The 21,438-nt window shown below is 43.2% G+C and overlaps 1 protein-coding gene across 7 annotated transcripts in view; it reads right to left on the bottom strand.

The window, feature by feature from the left end:
- ankfn1 (ankyrin repeat and fibronectin type III domain containing 1) overlaps positions 1-21,438 on the bottom strand; it is an 83,155-nt gene that overhangs the window by 55,465 nt on the left and 6,252 nt on the right. For 3 of the 7 annotated variants that reach the window (XM_054763124.1, XM_054763154.1, XM_054763146.1), the window contains 5 exons: positions 21,035-21,137; positions 20,310-20,437; positions 19,979-20,182; positions 18,095-18,303; positions 13,457-13,686 (listed from right to left, as the gene is read on the bottom strand). In XM_054763124.1, the coding sequence (XP_054619099.1) occupies positions 13,457-13,686; positions 18,095-18,303; positions 19,979-20,182; positions 20,310-20,425 (759 nt within the window). In that variant the 5' untranslated portion in view covers positions 20,426-20,437; positions 21,035-21,137. Of the gene's footprint in view, positions 1-13,456; positions 13,687-18,094; positions 18,304-19,978; positions 20,183-20,309; positions 20,438-20,710; positions 20,942-21,017; positions 21,178-21,438 lie in introns of those variants that run through there. The other 4 variants (XM_054763107.1, XM_054763164.1, XM_054763135.1 and 1 more) reach the window with 3 other exon arrangements.

Raw genomic sequence — 21,438 nt, 5'->3', positions numbered from 1 at the left:
CCAACTGACAGGAAATCGTGCATACTGGGAAAATGACACAAGGTGTACAATTGTGGCTGATGTCATGTCACAATCGTTTTGAGAACCTGATGGCAACTCTGCATTTCATTGACAACACTGACGTATCAAACAGGCAAGCTGCAGATAAGTGTTGGAAGCTCCGGCTATGGCTGGATATGTTTTGTAAACAATGCCTGGACATCACCCCGGAAGAACACAACTACGTTGATGAGCAAATTTTGTCATTCGGAGACACACACAGCCCAATAAGACAGTATGTGAAAGGCAAGCTCCAACCTTGGGGTTTGAAAATGTTCCCACTTTCATGGGAGGAGTAGACCTCCTTGATGTATGCATTGCAAGGTCCAAGTACCACATGAGATCACTGAGGTGGTACATCTACTTGTTCTGGTTAACGCATGGTTGATCTACCGCCGTGACTGTAAACTACTTGCTGTCCAAAACACACTGAAACAAAGGAGCTTCCAGGCAGAGGTTGCCACTAGCCTCATTCTTTGGCAGGCACACAGAGGCCTCCCATCACGCCATGCCACATTCCCACCACCACCACTGCCCAAGAGGGTTTGTGTTGGAGTTCCAGATGATGTTCACACTGACCACAACGCCCAATGTAACAAACATGTAACATGTTATTCTGAAAAAACTTTCCAAAAGTGTTCTATGTGGTCCACTTGGTCTGTGGTATAGCCCACATCATTTTAATTTCAGGATAAGTGGGTCTGGGCTCTTACGGGTGAAATAATTTAAAATGATTTTTTTCTCTTCTTGTCAATAAAGATCAAAGTTCAAAATACCATATATTAGAGCTGTAATTCTAATACTGTGAAACTGTGATATTTTTGCCCAAGGTTATCACACCGTCAGAATCTCATGCTGGCCCATGCCTATAGTGCAGATCAAGATAAAGGTTCAGACGCCACAATTGTTGAGTTGAGTTTGAGGTTGAAGCTGCAAGGTGGACAAACTCTGAAGCTTTGAGGGAAGAATGGTAAAGTTTCTTTTTTTTAAGACATCTTAGACATGTGTTTTGGAGGTGTCAATGTCAGAGCTTAGCATCTTTGAATGTGCCAGCAGGGTTGTGCTGTCTGGAAGAAAAATCATTTGTGAGACATCTGCTCCGCCTCCTCAGTTCTGTTGGCTTGACTCAGGTCAATTTGACTCCGCAGCTGCTGAACGGCGGCGATGAGTGTGCCATCGGGAAGTTGCAGTGACCCCCCCACCGGCGCCGAGATGAGATGATCGCTCGGCCAGCAGGAGGAACTTTGACGGCAGCAAGCAGCACATAAACACACACGAGCGCGCGCGCACCCACACACACACACACACACACACACAGTGAGGTGTTGAGAAGTGAGAGATGTTTTCAGCTGATGAGATTCCCATGCTGATGTGCCACCAGCTCATCTGATTGACTCGGTGCAACGATGCGTTCAGGAAGAAATGTCCCATTTCTTCCGTCGACGTTACCCAGGAAGAAGAGCAAGCCAGTCAATCCTTGTGTGTCCTTTGAGGCCACACGATGTTGTCACTGCGACAATGCCGCATCTCTATTCCCGGCCGTCTTAGTCACCCATTTATTCAGCTCTGTTCCATCTGGCTCCCCTCTTTTTAGAACACGACTGTCACTTCGTCAAATCTCAATCACACTTGTGCATCACGGCAACCGTCATTGACCGAGCGGGGGTATTTGCGTCATGGAACGATGGTGAACTGATGAGAACGAGAAGATGGAAGAACCAGCATGGAACGCATGTGAGCTTGTGTAGCCATGCTCTCTCCATCACAGCTGCCAGCCTCCTCTCACCACAGACGGCCAAGACCCCCACCACCTCATCCCACCACCCCAAACCCCACCACCATCTCCACCCCAAGCTTCTCACATCACCTTGCTAATTTGAACAAGGCTTTATTCTGATATTTGTCGGAGGCTGGACTGTAGCGAGCTTGTTGGCCTCACCCTGGGTTAATTAGCGCAGCAATGCTGGCATTCATGGCCTGACGAGGAGGCTGCAGATGGGGGAGGAAACGGGTGCCGGGGGCGGTGGAGTAGTCGCCCCTCCTGGCAGCGGCAACCCCGATTGCGGGCTGGCAGGCAGGCAGGGTCAGTGACAAGCTGAGAGACGTGGACATGGACTGGATGAGCAGACGCCTCACTTTAGCTTGCGTCTACCCGCACTGCAAAATCCATATACAGGCTGTCCTCAGGTGATGAACGAGTTCCGTTTCCAGACTGTGATGTGAGTCGAGTTTTAGTGCAAGTTGGGAGTTTATAGAGTAAATCCCTCACCACTTTTTATGCAGCTTTACGCTGCCGTTCAAAAGAGTCATACATATGCGTCACAAAAATGCCTCCTCAAAAAAAACAGACCTCACAAATAGGCTCGGCGTTATATTCGTCTCCCGCCGTATCGCTGCGCACTGTCGCCCGTCCATTCTTGTGTGACAAAGATGCTCGCATCTCCTTCTGCTGTGGAACACACATGTAAACAAGATGGCCGCTGCGCTCCGTCGCGGAAGAAGATGCAAGTGTCTTCATGAGTGAGGTCTGATTTTTTTTTTTATGAGGAGTCGCTGTTGATGGATTACACTGCTGATGGGCATGTCATACAATTTCATGTCAAAAATCCAAACTCTCTCTTTAAACAAATATTACATTTAAAAAAAAAATTAAATTAAAGCATAAAAATGTCTAAATGAACTAAAATGCAAATATTAGGGCATTTCAAAGACATAATGATATAGCATTTATATAGTATATACGAGGGGTGCATGATAATTATTGGACTAATAATTATTGGGCTGATATGACGGAATTATGTTGTCATATCGATAAATCCCATCACATAAAAAATAGCTGCAGTTCGCCAATGATGTGAGATTACCTGTACTGTGCAGGTGTGCAAATCAAGTGCTCCTTTTGTCTCCTGCCTGTGACGTTAATGGCCTGTCGTAACGTCCCCTGAGCTCACTTGTAAACATTCACTTTCCGAAGCAGACGTTTTGCGTGCTAATTGTACCAAATGTTACGCAATGAGGGGGGGAAAAAAAAAATATTGAGCACGCAACAAAACCTTAGCACCCGCCTAAAACGCCAGCGCCAAGGCGTTTGAAAAGTACAAAAGACCTCGGTGGTGTCACACCGGCTGCTCCGAGTGCACCTTGCCGGGCCACGCCAAGTGGCTCCTCCCCATTCTCTACTCCGGTTCTCCTGATAGTAGTGATGTGGTCGTAGTAATGTCATGATATTTAAGACAAATCAACAGGTACAGTTGGTCAAATCCAAATTTGCCTTATTTTTCTTATTATGTCTACTATATTGGGTAGACGTAAGGTGTGTTAGTTCAAGTCTAGAGGGCTCTAACAATGTTAAAAACCATACTTAGAAGGTCGTAAACAGCTTTTTTATGCTCTGACTACAAAACTTTTCCATTTATAAATAAGGAATACTACTGTGTGGAATTTCACTTATCACAGTCAGGTCTGGGAACAATTAGCCATGATCAACGAGGGATATAAGTACAAAAAGAACAATTCCTTACTTTTATCACTGTGGTTGTCTTTTCAGGCTTTTCTACCTTCTTAAAATATTGTTTAGTCTTGAAGCAGCAGACAGAATCCAAGACCCCGTCTAGCATTCAATCACCTTTACCATTAATGATGATCAGAAAGAGCGGCTGACATTGGTGGGCGTCTCCTCTTTCTGAGCTTTTTGGATGTTGATTTTCACTTCCACGGTGATGGCTTTCCTTTTCTTTGGCGCAATGCTGCTTGGGTGACATAATGTAGTGTAAACAGTCAATTAATAAGCGATGTTATTGCTTGGTGTGGCTGAGCAGGCACACACGGTATTATTCCGCTCGGCACGAGGCACATAATGAATTGTTTTGTTGCGCGCATTCTTCCATCGCCATAACTAGTTTACGGACCAAATTGTAATTTTTTTATTAATTTATGGGCGCGCGTTCGGAATCGTGGAACGTCGTAAAGTGAGGACCACCTGGACTAATTAAAATCTGGATGATTTGGATGTTTTTTGGCAGCTCTACGGAGTATATTTTAACATCAGTTCATTTGCTAATCAGTCCCACTGCAGGTGTTTGACAAACTTTGTCTTGACTCAAAACAAACTTTTCCTGGCTGCGTATGATTCGTAATTAGACGTGCCGTCCATCTGAGGGCCTGAACTTTATGTGCGCAGTCCACCAGCAGCACACTTGGGAACATTTGGAGGCAATGAAATATTTAAAGTGATCGTAAAATCCTTTTTTCCCCCCCTTCTGCGTTGTTTGGCTGTGAATGGAGGCGCACGGTGACAATCACTCAAAGTTAAAGCTGCTCTGGACAATGCAGTTCATTATTGGGTGTTTGTGTGCTGCACTGCAGAGAATTTCACAGACATCCGTAGGAAGTGTGCAACTGCAGCCCTTTGCATCGGTATCGTGAGGACCGGGCGCCAATCATCTTTTTTTTTTTTTTAATTCAGGGATTAAGCTTAATAAGATGGCAGGCTGAATTTATGGAGCTAATATTTCATGGTGGGGTGATTCATGGAGGATTTGGAGCGGCGCAGCAGCTTAATGGATGCTCAGAAAGACTTGCTTGACTTGCGCCCTGATGTGATTAGTCCCACGGGAGCGCCGCTGCTTAATACGCCACTGTGCGGGGGTTTGTGAGTGTTTGTGTACAAGACGGCGAGTGGGGCCTGAGAAAAATGTACGAGTAAACAGCTCACATACACAAATCCCTCCTGTACTGGAGGGCTATGTATGGCACATGTATTTCTGCTGGCTACAAATGACAGTAAACAGGCAGCGTCTTTTCACCCGGCATCACCTCATCAACCTCCAACCCCCTGATCACCCCGCCAATAAGTCAACAGAACCAGCACCAGGCTGCACCTCAACGACCCGCCGCGACCATTCTGCTTTAAATGGGCGCTTTTACGTGAAAGCGTCATTATCATCCACCCATGACATGGCCAAGAAAGACTTATTCAACAGAGGCCAGCGACCGTCAACTGAACGCACACAAGTATTGGGACACCTGCAGAATGTGAAAGAGGAAGAAAATGTGGAGTCCTTGCAGCTTAAGCAGCTTCCACTCTTCCAGGAAGACTCTCTGCAAGTTACTGGAGAGTGTTCTTACAAGCCAAACTCATTCAAGTACTCAAAAATTCTTGGTGCAGCCATACCAGACCACAACTAAACGCTCACTTCTGGGTTTCCATCACAGACGGCAAGTCATTTTTTTATTCTTCTACATCATCATCTGGTAGCATTTCTTTCTTCTTTCTCTCGTGATGGAAAACATAAGCAAGGAGACGGCGGCTGCTGGCTCACAGTCACACGGATTAACTTGTTAGAATTTCCACTCCACATTTAAAAGCTCCTTAATAGAGTCCAGGAGACCGCCATGAAGACGAGGACAAGCTCGCCCCCTGCTGGTGTCCTCAGCATCAACAGCTCAACAACAGCAAACGAGGGAGCAGAGGTGCGTGTGTAGACAAGGGGTGTGCAAACTTTTTCCAGTGAGGGCCACATAGTGAAAGGATGCAACTTTGCCACTTTGATATTTTGTAAAACAACACATGTAGATATGCTAACAGGTTATATTTATATTTAAAAAAATATATATCTGTATCTCAGCTTTGTCTTATAGGTGAAAAAGCCTATTATTAGTATCAACTACACTCTTTGCTCTTTTTTCCCCTTTTTAATTTTTTTTCATATATTTCAACTGTCTTCTTAAATAATATTTGCAATTTTTCTTCTTTATTCCAATAATTTAACTTTTTCCTCGACCTAATTTTCCAAAAAATTACAACTTTTGTTGTTTTTTTTTCATAATATTGCGACTTTCGACAACATAATGTATTTTCTCTTTCATATTTCAACTCTATGCTACTAAAATGACATTCATTTTCTTCATATCTTTTTTCTCATTAGAATGACTTTATTCTCTTAATTCTCATAAATTTACCGCTGTTTTCCCCCTGCATTTCTGCTGTTGTTTTTTTTAATTGTGCAACTTTATTCTTGTAATTTTTTTTCCCTCATAATTGAGACTTTATTGCCATGATATTTTGACTTTATTTTTGTGACATTCAAACTTTTTCCGAAACCTAATTTTCCAAAGATTACAACTTTATTTTATTTGTTTATTATAATATTGCAACTTGTAAAAGATAACATTGTTTCTTTAACATTTCAACTGAGTTTACTCTTGTGAAATTGCAGCTTTTTTTCCCCCCTTGTTAGAATACAACTTTTTTCTCTTAATATTTTGACTTTCTTTTCTTAATGTTACAGCTGCTTTTTTCCATTTCTGCTGTTTTTTCTTCTTGGAAATTTTCTTGTCATTATGACTTTATTCCCACTTGGACTTCATTTTCATAACACTGCAATTCCACAACCTAATTTTCAAAATATTACAACTTTATTTGTTGTTTTGTTTGTATATATTGTGACTTTTTTTTTAAGTCTTTAATATTTCAATTTTATGCTACTAAAAAGATGTTATATTCCCTCGTATTACATCATTCTTGTACTTTTTTCTCATTAGAATTTGACTTTACGCCCGTTTTTTTTTACGCCTGCCCCCATTTGTGCTGTTTTTTCCCCCCAAACTTTTTTCTTCTCATAATTATGACTTTTATTTCCATAATATTTTGACTTAATTCTCGCAACATTATAACCTTTTCTACAATGTAATTTTCCAAAAATGACAACATTGTTCGTTGTTTGTTTGTTTTTTTCATAATACAACTTTAAAAAATGTCTCTTTAATCTTTCAACTTGATGGTACTAAAATGATTCCTCATAATATTACAATGTTAGAATTTCTGCTTTTTTGTCTTAATATTTTGTCTTTATTTTCCTCAAATTACAGCTGTTTTTTTTTTTTTTTTAGTTTTCCAACTTTCTTCTTGTAAATTGTCTTCTTGTAGTTTTATTCCCATAATATTCTGACATTCTCATAATATAATTTTTGCCGCAAACTAATTTTTAGAGTTTTGTTTTTCGTAATTTTAGTACTTAAAAAAAATGCCTCTCTTTAATAATTTAACCTTCATGCTACTAAAACTTTCTTCATACTATAACATTCTCATGAAATTCTCGTTAAATGACAACTTTTTTGTCTGAATATTTTGACTTTATTCTTGTAAAATTACTGCCTACTTTTCCATTTTTAGATTGTGCCGCAGGTCAATAAAAAAAAGAGCCGTGGGCCGTGAATGGCCTCCACTTTTGGACATCCCTGGTGTAGACGCATCAGGAGGACAACTACCCTGTCCTAATGCATTCTCATGCAACACATTTGTCATCATGCAGACAGACAACGCAGCTTTGTTCATTCCTCGATGTGGACAAATTGGGATGAAAATGAAGGAAGAGACAATTGATCTTTGGACCACACTGTGGAGAGAAAGGTCTCAGGAGAAAAACTGACAGGTTCCTAATGAGCTGGAGGAGCTGTAACGAGGTGACGCAACTCGTCCAACAGACAAACTTTGCTCTAAATGAAAAGGCAAACATTGTGGAGATTTACGACCAAGAGGCTTTGGGGGATTTTCCATCGTGGGGTCAGAGCAATGGCAGGCACAACTCTGGGATGCTTCTGTCGCTGCGCTGCCTGGCAATCAATTATTCAGAGAGCCAATGGAGCTAACAGGCACATGACTGAAAAACATCTTTTAACATTTACTGTGCTGTGTCGAGAATACATTTCATATTATGCATTCTGCACGCATTATTACCATTATGCCACAGTAATGTGTGGATATGCTTTGTTTTCCTTCACAACATCATACGCCTTCGTTAATACAACATTGTTATCGACTATTGTTAAATTGATTGTGTTATTTCTTTGTGGATTAGTCACCATAATCACCAGCCAAGGCTGTGACTGATGTTAATAAAGTTAATGTGACAAAAAACACTGACTGTAACATGATCTCTCCTCTACGATTACATTTGAGAGGCACACATGCATGCATGTGTGTGTGTGTGTGTGTGTGTGTGTGTGTGTGTGTGTGTGTGTGTGTGTGTTCGGCTGATAATGCATACACCGATACAAAAACACAATTGATAAATTGCAAAGGCGATGACAGAGACATAAATGACATGCTGTCATGTAAATAACATTAGATAATATAACATAAGATTCCCAGCAAGGCATAGGGCATGCCGGGGTGCTGCAATGATTCTTTCAGCTGCTTGTGTCCACCAGAGGGACCCCCTGGAGCTTGGGAAACAATGCATGATGGGAAGAAGTTAAAATGGTTAAAATTGTTTTTTTCTTGGTACTTGTCTTGTATATTTCTTAACTACCTTTTGAGTGTTAAGTCACTGTGTGATGATTTTAGCTGATTTTAGACTGTTACTCCTGAGATTTCCGATGGGTTGACAAGCTTGTGAGTTTTTTCATAGGTCATTATTGGCTCCTGTCAAGTAAAGAGCTACTTGGTCCTCACGGACTCTTACGCCATTATATGCCATTTTATGATGTGGACATGCTTACATATGTACAAATCTGTTTTTCCTCTCTAAATTGAGTAGGTGCGGCTTAAACACCGGGGTATCTCATACACCGGAAATTATGGTACTTCTGCCAGTCTGTATGGAGTATAAGACAACTAAATATCAGGAGAATGTGGAATGGGCGAGTCATGGCCGTCAAAATTTTCAGATATTATGTTTATTCAGGGCACCTAGAATACTGTTTCCGTGTGGATGAAAGGCTGACATTTCGACCTGAAAACGTTTCCGTCTGGATCAACCCTCACAGTATACTGTATTAAATTTGAATTGATTTTGATCTTTGAGTACATGCACATGCACTGTGGTTAGCATGATGGCCGCATAGCCAGGGGACTGAGGGTTCAAATTGCCGTTTGGGTATGTCCGTGTGGAGTTTGCACGTTTCCTCACAGCGCGTGATCACAGGTGTCAAACTCAACTGTATAGAAAATGGATGTATGACTGGATATAGATGTATGTTAGTGCATTAACTATAAGTGCTACTAATCAAATGGAGTACTGGTAAAATCCCCCCAATCATCATCATAAGCCATTTTCAAAAAATACCGTTTCAGAGGACCCAGAACGCAGTTTCCATGTGGATGAGATGCTGAAACAATAAAATGCTTTGCCGTTTTGACCTAAAAAAGTTTCTGTGGAAAGCACCTAAATTTGGACCGCCAAAGAACAATTTGGCACTACAGTAATCCCTCGTTTATTGCGGTTAATTGGCTCCAGACTCAAACGTCATGAGTCAATTTCCTCAAAGTATGATTCCTTATTTATAAATGGAATATATTCTAGGGCCGCACAGTGGTCTAGTGGTTAGCATGTTGGCCAACACAGTAACAGTCTGGAGATCAGGAGGACCTGTGTTCGAGTCTCCCTTGGGCATTTCTGTGTGGAGTTCTCCCCGTGCGTGCGTGCGTGCGTGCGTGCGTGCGTGGGTTTTCTCAGGGTACTCCGGTTTCCTCCCACATCCAAAAACATGCAGTTTAGGTTGGTGACTCTTAATTGTCCATAGGTGTGAATGGTTGTTTGTCTATATGTGCCCTGCCATTGGCTTGCAACCAGTCCAGGGTATACCCCACCTGTCACCCAAAGTTAGCTGGGATAGGTTGCAGCATGCCCCGCGACCCTAAAGAGGAGAAGCGGTATAGAAAATGGATGGATGGAATATATTTTAGGGCATAGAAAAAATGTTTTTTAACATCATTAGAAACCTCTAGACAGGAAATATCTCCCCTATAGTCACCTTTACACTCCTATTACCCAATATAGCAGACATAAGAGAAAAGAAACCATATAAGATATAGAAAACCTGTTTATAACCTTCTTTATACGGTTTTCAACATCATTAGAGCCCTCTAGACCGGAAATAACACCCCATAGTCACCTTTACATCCCTGTTACCCAATATAGCAGACATAATAAAAGAAAAGAAAACATGTAAGACATCATTAAAACTTGCACTCGTGTGTGTTGCTCTAAATGTGTTCCGGTACTAGGGGAGCTGAGTTGGGGATGACGCCAGGGGTTCAGAGTTGAAGTTTTAGCTTCGCGTGGGTTACGGATGCAACAGTAGCCGGTGGATTATTGTGCCCGCCTGGTGCTTGTGTGTCCTGCCCAACATCACTGACACCTAGTGACCAGTGACTACATATTGTCTACTACGTATGTATTTTGTTTCATTTAGGCATTATGCACAGAAATGCTTAAATTTAGGCCAAGAAATATGTAAAATGTGTTTAAATATGCACTTTTTACAAATAATAATATTCCATATTCAAACACAAAACGCCATGATTTTTTAAATATATTTTTGAAAAATCGTGATAGAAAAATTGAGTGCCGAGTGCCAAGTGCCGAGGGACAAATGTACCTTAAATAAAATAAAAAAAAACAATTATGATTATTTTTCTAAACATTTGGCCCTACCTGTTCACCAAACACATTATAATGAGACTGTCTGTGTCGCTTGTCGTTACAACTCCGTACAGTAGATGGCAATGTAAGTAGGCCTGTCACGATAATTGTTTGGTTTTGTCTCTGCTCAAATTGTCCACACACAAACACTGAAATCTCCATTCTGGCCCTGTGTTTTGCGTCATGGCCAATTATGCAAAACTCACAACTCACACACACACACACACACACACACACACACACACACACACACACGATCATGTGTCAAGCATGATGTAAAACACACTTGACCTTCAAAAGAGCCACAAATACACTCAGTCATGCCCAGTGATTTAAAAAAGCAGCCTGGAGACGTACGAGTGCTGCCCACACGAGCCAGCACATTCACCATCATCACCACCATCATCACCTTCTCTTGAGAGATGAGGACTCAGACTCACACGCTGATGGTTTCTGCTCTCCTAACAAAAGACATGACATATCTTTGAATGTCATTAAAGTGCCCAAAAATCTATTTTTTGGGAAACAGATTGCCAAAACAACGTGACACCGACGGACCATGTGGGCCGAGGGCAAAGTGGGAAAAAGAAGGGGGGTAAAAAGTGGAAAAGTACTTTAATTTGTGTCATTACAACAAAGTGCTCCACTCCCGAATGATTAAGTGGCATCCAAAAGAGAAGTGCTGGTGTTAAGATTGCTTCCAGCACAACTTCACCGTCTCATTACAGGAGTCACAACATGTGCTATCATGCTGATGACAACAAGGTCAGCCTCATTTTGTCACCCAGCAACCGCTTCCAAAGATGTGAAAAGAGTATTCACTGTGGCACACGACACCGGACGAGCTTCAGCCTGAGTCAGAGTAGCTTCAAGTTGGGAGCATTGCTAAAAGCTTCTAATTGCCGGACACGTATTCAGCCAGGCTGAGGAGGCCGCAGGGTGTCAAGCCTGTGACTCACATTAGCTTCACGCCGCCACGCAAACGCTCACTTCATCAACAGAGACAAAGCGGATGAGGTGAGGGGTCAACGGGGCTTTCTCTACAGGTACTGTTACACAAGCCAGAAGAATGAGAAACAGAACAAATATAACACAAGTACTCTCTGGGACTGATACAAAAGGTCTGACAACCAATAGCGATACAGGCAGCAGCTCTTCCATCAGACTAATGTTGTGTAATCAACACATTATGCTTCTTCCACTGGATACATTTCACAAATAAAACCTGTTTCGACAAAATCAGTCAGTCAGTAATGCTACATTGATGAGAAAATAGCCACCCCAGAAAGACCTGTACAGCAGGGGTCCCCAACCACAGACCAGTACCGAACAGGCTCGTGGAAATCCTTTACGGGCAATGATTAAAAAGAAGACACGTTTTTAATAGGGCTGGGCGAGGATATTTTTATTTGATTTTTTGTCCTGTCCAGCCATGAGGGCAGGTAGTATTGTTGACCTAAATGCCCTTACATGGTCAACAGATTTGCCCTGCCAAGGAAAAGTGTGAGATACACTACCCCTGTTATACAGAATTTATTTAACTTTGATGTTTTGTTGTTATGCAAATTTGGAGCGGCCGGACCGGAGTAGGAGGAGATAGAGAAGAAGAGAGAAGAAAACAGAGGAGGGAGTGCAGGGACAAAAGGGGGACAAGGACAACAGCAGCAGCAACAATTGTGACAACAATAACAAAACAACAGAAACAAACAGGACTACGTGAGCAAATGTCTGACGGCTATAAAGACCATGACGGAGAGGACAATATAATATCAACAACCACAATGATCAAAACATGAAACAGTGGTGAACCCTCCCAGGAGTTGCCGGCCAACCAAAATGACTCCAAGAGCGTAGTGATGACTCATCCGAGAGGTCACGAAAGACCCCACATCAACATCCAAAAAAATGCAGGCCTCACTTGCCTCAGTTAAGGTCAGTGTTCATGACTCCACCATAAGATAAAAACTGGTCAAAAACGGCCTGCATGGCAGAGTTCCAAGACCAAAACCACTGCTGAACAAGAACATGAAGGCTCGCTTCAATTTTGCCAGAAAAAATCTTGATGATCCCCAAGACCTTTGGGAAAATACTCTGTGGTCTGATGAGACAAAAGTTAAACTTTTTGGAAGGTTTGTGTCCCATTACATCTGCCTTAAATGTAACGCTGCATTTCAGAAAGACCATCATACCAACATTAAAATATGGTGGTGGTAGTGTGATGGTCTGGGGCTGTTTTGCTGCTTCAGGACCTGGAATACTTGCTGTGATCAATGGAACCATTTATTCTGCTGTCAACCAAAAAATCCTGAAGGAGAATGTCCGGCCATCTGTTGGTGACCTCAAGCTGAAACCAACTCCAAAACACACCAGCAAGTCCACCTCTCAATGTCTGAATAAAAACAAAATGGAAGACTTGTCCTGACCTGAATCCTATTGAGGTGCTGTGGAATGACATGATTTCACTTAAAATCTGCATTTTGTGTTCATTTGTGTTAATATTTAAATTTGTTTGATGATCTGAAACGACAAACATGTAAAAAATTTGAAATCAGAAAGGGGCAAACACTTTTTTATGCCACTGTATAGTGATAGTTACAAGTGGCCCTCTGAGGGCAGCCCCAACTGCAATGTGGCCCTCATTGAAAACAAATTTGACGCCCCTGCACAAGAAGTATTGAAGGAAGACGCCATACTAGCCCACCACCCCCCGCATAGCCAGCGCATTATGCCATATTCAGCATGACAAATTGGACTTTAGTTTTGATTTTCCTAACTTTTCACTTCGTTACCTGATTTGTTATTTTGGTTTTCTGTTTGCTCTGTGGCGAGATGTGCAGCGGTACCTGTTTCGGAGCCAATGGGTAATAGGTTGTGCCGTATTTCGCAAAGAACAAAACGTAACCCCAAATACCGACCAATGACATTGAACATCCTTGCTTAACAATTTGCACGTGATGCTCACAACAAAACAACAAATAAAAAACACTCACGTGAACGTTGCGCAGCTTCTTTCTTCCTCTCTCCAGTCGGCTCAGCAGCTTCAGGTGGCGCTGCTCTCCGCCCACCGGCTGCAGTAGTCGGTCATCCACCGAAACAGTCTTCCTCACGGCCGCCCGGTCGCCGACCCACGCCTGTGAAGCCCCGCCCCCACGAGCCAGGAGGCAGTTCTTGGCCAGTTCACCTGCACCATCCTCTTCTCCACCTACGTTGGGCACTGAAACTGTACGAGAGAAACCAGAGACACCTTGCTGTCACCCAACACCAAACTCGTGTACGAGGGGGCTAAAGTAAAGCTAGACATGTTTGCAGTTCAACCACTGAATGGTTAAGAATGGTCAGATGTGACCTAATACATTCCCTGTACACTTAATAAAGGTTTCACCATGGCCACAGTTTGACCCTGGAACAAATTATTTCCAACCATAAAAAACATCACATTTAGGTCATGACTTTTAAAAACATTATTTTCATTGGCCAAAAGAAGAAGGAGCAGGTCAAACAGGGCAGCAGTGGTGCTGTTGGGTCACCTGGGACTCATCTGAAACAACATCTAAGTGGGTTCAAGTTTCTACTTAATGAGAGTGTATGTGTGCACGTGTGTATGAGAGATCAGATGTCAGACAATGCTGCTGCATTAAAAGTGCATGAGGTGACAGCAGGAGGCTCCCGGACATCCCTTCGCATTAAAACATCAACTTCCTTTGCTTCATTTGTCCTTGTACGGAACTACGTTTAGCTGCAGGACAACTTTAATTCGAAGATCCTCTGTAGGATGAAGGTGATTGTGCATCACATTAGGGATTCAATGAGCATCCTGGATGAGAAAAGTAACATGCAGTATAAACTCCTTTTGCTGTCAATCATTCAGGCTTTTTTTTTTTTTCCTTCAGTTTGCCAACCTCAGGTTCACTCTGCTCTGTCCATTGGGCTCCAACTGAACAAGGAGCTCTGTCGCCCTCTGCTGGATACTGGGGTACAAAAACTAGCCGTCCTAGCTTTTATCTTCTGGATTCATTCACTGACCATCAACACTTGGATTTTTGGAGTCATGACACAAGACTGTTGCTTGTCCTGGGAAATGTACTTCCATGCGTGCTACAAACTCAGACCCTCCACGCTCTCATGATTCACACCAAGTCCACGGCCTTGCAACTTTGTCCCCACACATTTTGGCCAATCAAATTTGCCCCATATCAGAGGGAACACAGAGGGAAATTCACAACTACTTATTGCAACTTTGGCTTTCTCATGCAATTTCATGGCAACAAACACCTAAAATAACAAAAAACTCAAACTGAAATCGGGCATGTCAAAAAAAGCCTGTGAGATCCTGGGGAGACTGACAATTCAATTAAAATTACTGCCAATTAGGAGTGCTCGATAATTATTGGGCCGATATCAGGGAATTATGACGTCCATCCATTCATCCATTTCCTCCGCTTATCCGGGTTCGGGTCGCAGGGGCAGCAGTCTCAGTAGGGAAGCCCAGATTTCCCGGTCCCCGGCCACCTCCTCCAGCTCCACCGGGAGGACACCAAGGCGTTCCCAGGCCAGCTCTGAGACATAATCCCGCCAGCGTGTCCTCGGTCTGCCCCGGGGCCTTCTCCCAGCTGGGCATGCCCGGAACACCTCACCAGGGAGGCGTCCGGGAGGCATCGGACTAGCTCCTCTCGATGTGAAGGAGCAGCGGCTCTACTGTGAGCCCCTCCGGGATGACTGAGCTCCTCACCCTGTCTCTTAGGGTGAGTCCAGCTACCCTACGGAGGAAACTCATTTCAGCCACGTGTATCTGCGAAATCAATATTTTGGTCACGACCCACATCTCATGACCATAAGTGAGGGTGGTCCGAACATAGAGTGAAAACCACACTGCATATCACATGTCATAATTAAGGTTGGACTAACGGTTGTACAACACCCTGGAATAGAGGAGGCTGAGGAGTGTGGTCCCCCTATAGTTGGAACACACCCTCCAGTCACCCTTCTTGAACAGGGGGACCACCAATTCAGAGGTACTGTTCCCGACTTCCACACAATGTTCAAGAGACGTGTCAGCCAAGACAGTCCCTCAACATCCAGAGCCATGAGGAACTAAGGGCGATACTCGTCCACCCCTGGAGCTTTGCCACTGGGGAGCGTTTTGACTACCCCAGATACCTCTGCCGCAGTGAATCGTCCGCGTCCGTGTCCTCTGACTCTGCTTCCTCTATGGAAGGTATGTCAGTGGGATTGAGAAGAGCCTCAAAGTATTCCTTCCACCGTTCAACTATATCCTCAGTCAAGGTCAGCAGGCCCCCCAACCCCACTGTAAACAGTGTGGACCGAGCACTGCTTCCCCTTTCTGAGGCTCGAACAGTTTTCCAGAACCTCTTCGAGGCCGACCCAAAGTCGTGCTACATGGCCTCACTGAACGCCTCCCACACCCGACGTTTTGCATCGACTGGAGAGTGGGAGACTCGATGAAGGGGATGTCATACCGATAAATACTGTATGACAAATATCTCATAACTGATCATTTTAAAAAGAGCTCCAATGAGGTGAGATTACCCGTACTGTGCGTGAGCAAATCAAGTGTTCCTTTTTTCTTCTGCCTGTGACGTTAACGGCCTGTCGTAACTTCCCCTGAGCTCACTTGTGAACAAGCATTCACTTTCCAAGAATTTTCATTTCACGTGCTAATTGTACCAAATGTGCCGCGATGAGGGGGGGAAAAAAAAAAAAACATCGTGCACACAAAAAAACCTTATTCACCTGAAATGATGATGATGTGGTAGTAGTAATGTCATATGTTATTGATGACGAAAAATCAACAGTCTAAATAAAAAAGTAGATATTAAAAAAAAAGTTATCCCTATCATATCACTCTTGAGAAGCAGATAATAAATAAATAAATGTGTTCAATGAATATTAATTATAACAAAGTAGTTGTCAATTAAATCATTCTATAGTCTAAATTTACAAGACACAAAGATAGTATGTCCTTGGTGCTCCGTTTCTCGCTTTTCTTTAGACAATTTATCAAAAATAAGAGCTTTTTTGTTGCATATGTGAAGTATGTCATCAATAGCAATATTTATTTACCTTGCACAGCCTTTATTTGTGTGGATCGTGTCAGTGGCGTGTGCGTAAGCTTACCCTTTCCTTTCCCTGAAATGATGGGGTTTTCTTTTGTTGCACCAACACACAACGTTAGTTCCTCATAAAATTATTCTTATATACCTAACATTCTGATGGTGTTAATGTCATCGTTACGTTTAATTCATTTTCGACATAACTTCATCCCCGGTTTGAATCTTTGTGCCCACCTTTAAACAGATTTTGCTAAGCTTATATTCATCTAAAATGTGATATCAATTAGAAAAAATTTAGAAACATGCTCACTAAAAATGGAAATGTGTGCCTTGATATCAGACCATTTCTTCGGTTTTGCCTTGGTTCGCCCTGCTCCATTCACACTTTTATGCCACTACTGTGCCTTCCCAATGTACTTTTTCCAGTATTTCCACCTCCATTTCCGTGAAAGTCTGCTTTTTCATCCTCGTTGTCTCCCCACCAACCGTGATGCCAATGCAATCAAGGCTCTTTAAATATGGACGCCACATTCAAGAGTTACTTTGCATTGACCTTCTATGGTGAAGTGGAGGTCTGGAAAGGGCGTAACTTGAGGTGGTGTCACCTACGCACACTTCTACCCAAGGTGGAATCTGTGAGCCACAAATGTGTGCATGAATGTGTGCGTACGCAACTTTTTATTGCTCTGAATATTTTTGTCCGTACGCACATTTTGCCTTTCTGGGTTTCTTTAGTCAGACTTCCACACACGTTTTCATATATGAGGCCTGTGAATACTACATTTCATGTCAATACTACATTTCACTTTTATTTCAATATATTTTGATGAATAATAGACCATAGTCTACCAGGAAACAGTAATCATTTATTCATTCATTCATTTCTGGAAAACTCCAATATAGCAAGGGAGCGATAATCGAACCGCGATATTGCAAGGGACTACTGTATTGTGAGACTTGTGCTTATCGGGGTCAAAGGCCACTTCAAACATTGATTCAATTCACAAAATCACAAGCGGATGCAATGTTATTGGAAAAAATAAATAAAAAGCCTGAAAAACATCGCATTTTTTGCCCGGTCAAATCCAGCATTTTAGGTCACAACAATCACAAAAAAAGACTGCAAAATTCTTGAGGGACTGAAGAGTAAAGTAAAATGATGATCTACTCCACTAAGAGCAACAATTAGCTCTGAGCTAAAAAAGGAAAAAAAAAAGACCCTGATGAATGTGTTGCACAGGATGAGCTACAATCTGTTCAACAGGAAACTCATTATCGTTCCTCTGATGGGTGGCGCTAACGAGGATCAACACAGGAACTGGATTGACTTGATAAACAACCTGTGTGTGTGCACGTGTGTGTGTGTGTGTGTGTGTGTGTGAAGATGCTGAGACTAAACATTCTTGACTGCACATCCGCTTTCTCCGCATTGATCTTTAGTGAATGATGAAATATGTACACCCAAAGGCCACTTCATTAGGTACACATATGCATGTTACAACAGACTGAATGAATGAATAACTCTCTGATGGTGCGTTTGAATGAGCGTGTTCTCACCTGCAGATTTCCAGTGCAGTCCTCCGGGGCTGGCAGCGAGACGTCGGCGCTTCCTTATGCTGACCCCGCCTTGGGGGGTGGAGTCCCCTGCTGACACCAGTGCCGCAGTAGCAGGCGTGGAGGTGAGGATGGGCAGGAGTGGCGTGACCAGGAATGGCGTCTCCTTGCCCAGCGCAGGGGTGAGGAAGGTGGCCTCCCTGTCTGGCAGCCTGCAGGAAGTAGTGAAGAATTGAGAGACTTTACTTGACAGCATTGTTATTGTTGCGCCGAATAATCACAACTTCTGATTGTTAGGTAAATTCTTTTCAGGGTAAAAGCATGAAAATGTCATAATTAAGGTGCTTTTTCTTCTAAAAACTGCGGGGAACATCAACATTCGAGTAATATGCTCAAGGTGCAACCAAAAAGAGGAACACACAGTAATATGCATGCAAAACGATACTATTTTAGACTCATTTATAACCCGCAAGGTATGCTGAGTGACTAAATTAGAATAATAAGCACAATATAGTGAGTTTTGCCACACATAAAAACAATAATGCGTTAATCAAAATTCCGCAAATCTTTAGAGTTGTGAATGCTGAATGGTGAATATCCACGTGCAGCCCCGGTTCACTTCTTTGGAAAGTGAAAGTGTAACAGTAAGAGTGTCAAGAGTGGGAATGAATATTTCATTGCAGTAAATTGAAGTTGCTTATCGGTTGAAGTGTAGTACAGGCGTCCCTCGCCGCATCGCGCTTTGGATTTCGCGGCTTCAAATAAGTGTACAGTAAAGGTGACTATAAGGTTGTTATTTCATGTCTGGAAAGCTCTAATAATGTAAAAAAAAATCTTATTTAGAAGGTCGTAAACAGGTTTTCTATGCTATAACTACAAAAATACTCCATTTAAAAATAAATTCCACTTTGGGGAAATTCACTTATGATCAGGTCTGGAACTAATGACCTGCGATAAACGAAGGATTACTGTTAATAGTTCCAGCTTCTAGTCCTGTTGCCCATCTGTACTGAACAATGGCAGTACACTGCTTTCATCTTATCCACTTGTCTTTATCCGTTTACGTATTTCACCGGGAAGACCAGGTATTCAAAAGCAAGAGTTTAGCCACAGAGGAGGGTTTTCAAGCTCTGGCTTCTCCTTGGTACTATTGCTAGCCAAAGGCTATATTCGTCCGCCTAAATTTCCTTTTTGTGCGCTCTTAGGTAGCACACTACCCGGTCTTGTGCAGATGCATCGCAACGACAAATTTACACTTTTTGTCCCTCGTTTTTAATGTGTGCCGTATGGGAAATCGGTAAGCAGCTATACTGAACCAAAGGCTCCATGCCAAAAAAACTGCATACCATAACACCCCTAGTTTTCAGTGTTTCATCCTTCTATCTAAATATAAACTCTTATTAAACGTCAACTCAAACAACACAAAGCGATGAAAGTGGTAAAGTAAAAGCAAAGACAACATTAAACAAAGCTTCTCCTCTCCAGCGTTCCTCATACCTGGACTCTGAGACAACATAGCTGCGACTTCGCCACGACTTTCGCTCACAACTTCCCTTTTTCCTCCTCCTCAGGACCAAGTCCAGCAGTTCGGTCCAAGTCAACATTGCACACAGACACGTTTTACCGCAGCAAATACACAAAACAGAGCAAATGAAAGTCATATAACGAGTTCCTGATCTGAAGAAAAAAGTCCCTGCAAGCGTTGAGTGACCATCAGGGTGTTGGCTTACTCGCTGTGTGCAACAGGAGAGGAATCAAGAGTCCAGTGCAGCCATAATCACACTTATCAAGTGCAGCCCATCAGTCAGAAGCTCTTTGTTTTGCTTTGAAAAGAAACATTCAAGTCGAGCCGCGCCAGGCCACAGGCCTTCCAGCATTTTATATTACCTGTCTGCCATGTCTGCATCGCTGCAGGTGGACCGGCGGCAGGCGAAGGAGGCGGACGAGGAGCAGTTGGACACGCCGCCGATGGACGAGGAGGAAGAGGAGGTGCGGGTGGAGTCCAGGAGTCTGGGCAGAAGCATCGAGGACGGCATGCACAGCCATGTCTCCAGGTCGGAGAACTTGGAACAGCTCAGCATCTCCAAAACACTGTCAGGGGACAAAACTTGCTCCAGTTAGGAAGTGCTGAAACATCCTCATCAGACATAGCGTCACCACTGTTGACACTGCTTTGTCCCACCATCATTGCTGCAATAACCAGTCCATGCCGTCTCACCTCTCCTCTCCCACCGCGGGGACGTCATCTTTCTCGTCCGCTGTTTGGAAGGCACAGGAAACCCTGGAGTCTCGCGATGGCACCAGCACACAGGAATGACTAGAATCCACAGACATCTTGGGCCATATCTGTGAGGACCAGGAGAGACACACACTTGTTAGCTGCTAGCTGGCTAAATGTCCTGCACCAAGCACTTTTTGGGACAACTTAAGTGACTGAGCTGTGTTTCTTGCTAGGTTTTTTTAGCTGACAAAATATAACATATTATCTCAATATGCAGCCCTGTAATCAAGTATTTTCATGTCCCTGTGGGAGAGTGTGGAAGCAGTAAATGAAGCGAAGTAGTTGCTACTTAGCTTAAACTGTTAATTAACTGACATTTGCTCGTTAGCCAGCCTTACCTGCTTCGACTGGAACATAAGCAAACACCTTTCAGTTTGTTGGGGCAAGCTGTTGCCATTGAAACGTGTGGTCATATCCGTGCTGCCCATGGCGACAGTTAAGACACTTTAGCTGCCGAAGATAATAATAGATGATCTGAAGGACAGGTGCTTGTGTTTTGACTCGGATTGATAAAAGGCACGAACTTCCGGTTAAAGCGCACGCCAACAGAACTTTCAAAACTCTCCCCCCCCCACACACACACAAACTCTTAACATTTAAATATGCAACGTGGGTAGAAGATATCTTAAAAACATGTAGTCTCACTCTCTCCGAAGGTTTACCGTCTAGAAGTCTCCTTTCTTCGGCGTCCTTCTTGTCGCTTCCTCTTGTTTTCCCGGAGCTCCAACATCTGCTCCGGCTGGGCCTGCTAACGTGTCTTTTGTCCTGCCCCGAGTAAAACATCCCAAAATTACCGAGCAGGCTCACATTTCATTGCGGTACATCACCGCACGAACGCCCAGGACAACATCTGGGGGCGCGGCCGCGGTCCAATACAGTTCGCAAGAGCACTCGTCGGGCCCACAATGAACTGGATAAACTCCGTCAAACTGAACGGAGGGTGTAAATTTGCTAAAAAAAATAGTCAAGGATTGTTTAAATGAAGTAAGATAAACGCAGGGAAGTGAAATACTCGAAGGGAGCGTGTAAACGAACAGATACAAGGGCGGGTGGAAAGAGGAAGGAC

The sequence above is a fragment of the Dunckerocampus dactyliophorus genome, chromosome 2 (assembly GCF_027744805.1).
Source record: "Dunckerocampus dactyliophorus isolate RoL2022-P2 chromosome 2, RoL_Ddac_1.1, whole genome shotgun sequence".
Taxonomy (NCBI): Eukaryota; Metazoa; Chordata; class Actinopteri; order Syngnathiformes; family Syngnathidae; genus Dunckerocampus; species Dunckerocampus dactyliophorus.
This window is presented reverse-complemented; position numbering and strand designations above follow the sequence as displayed.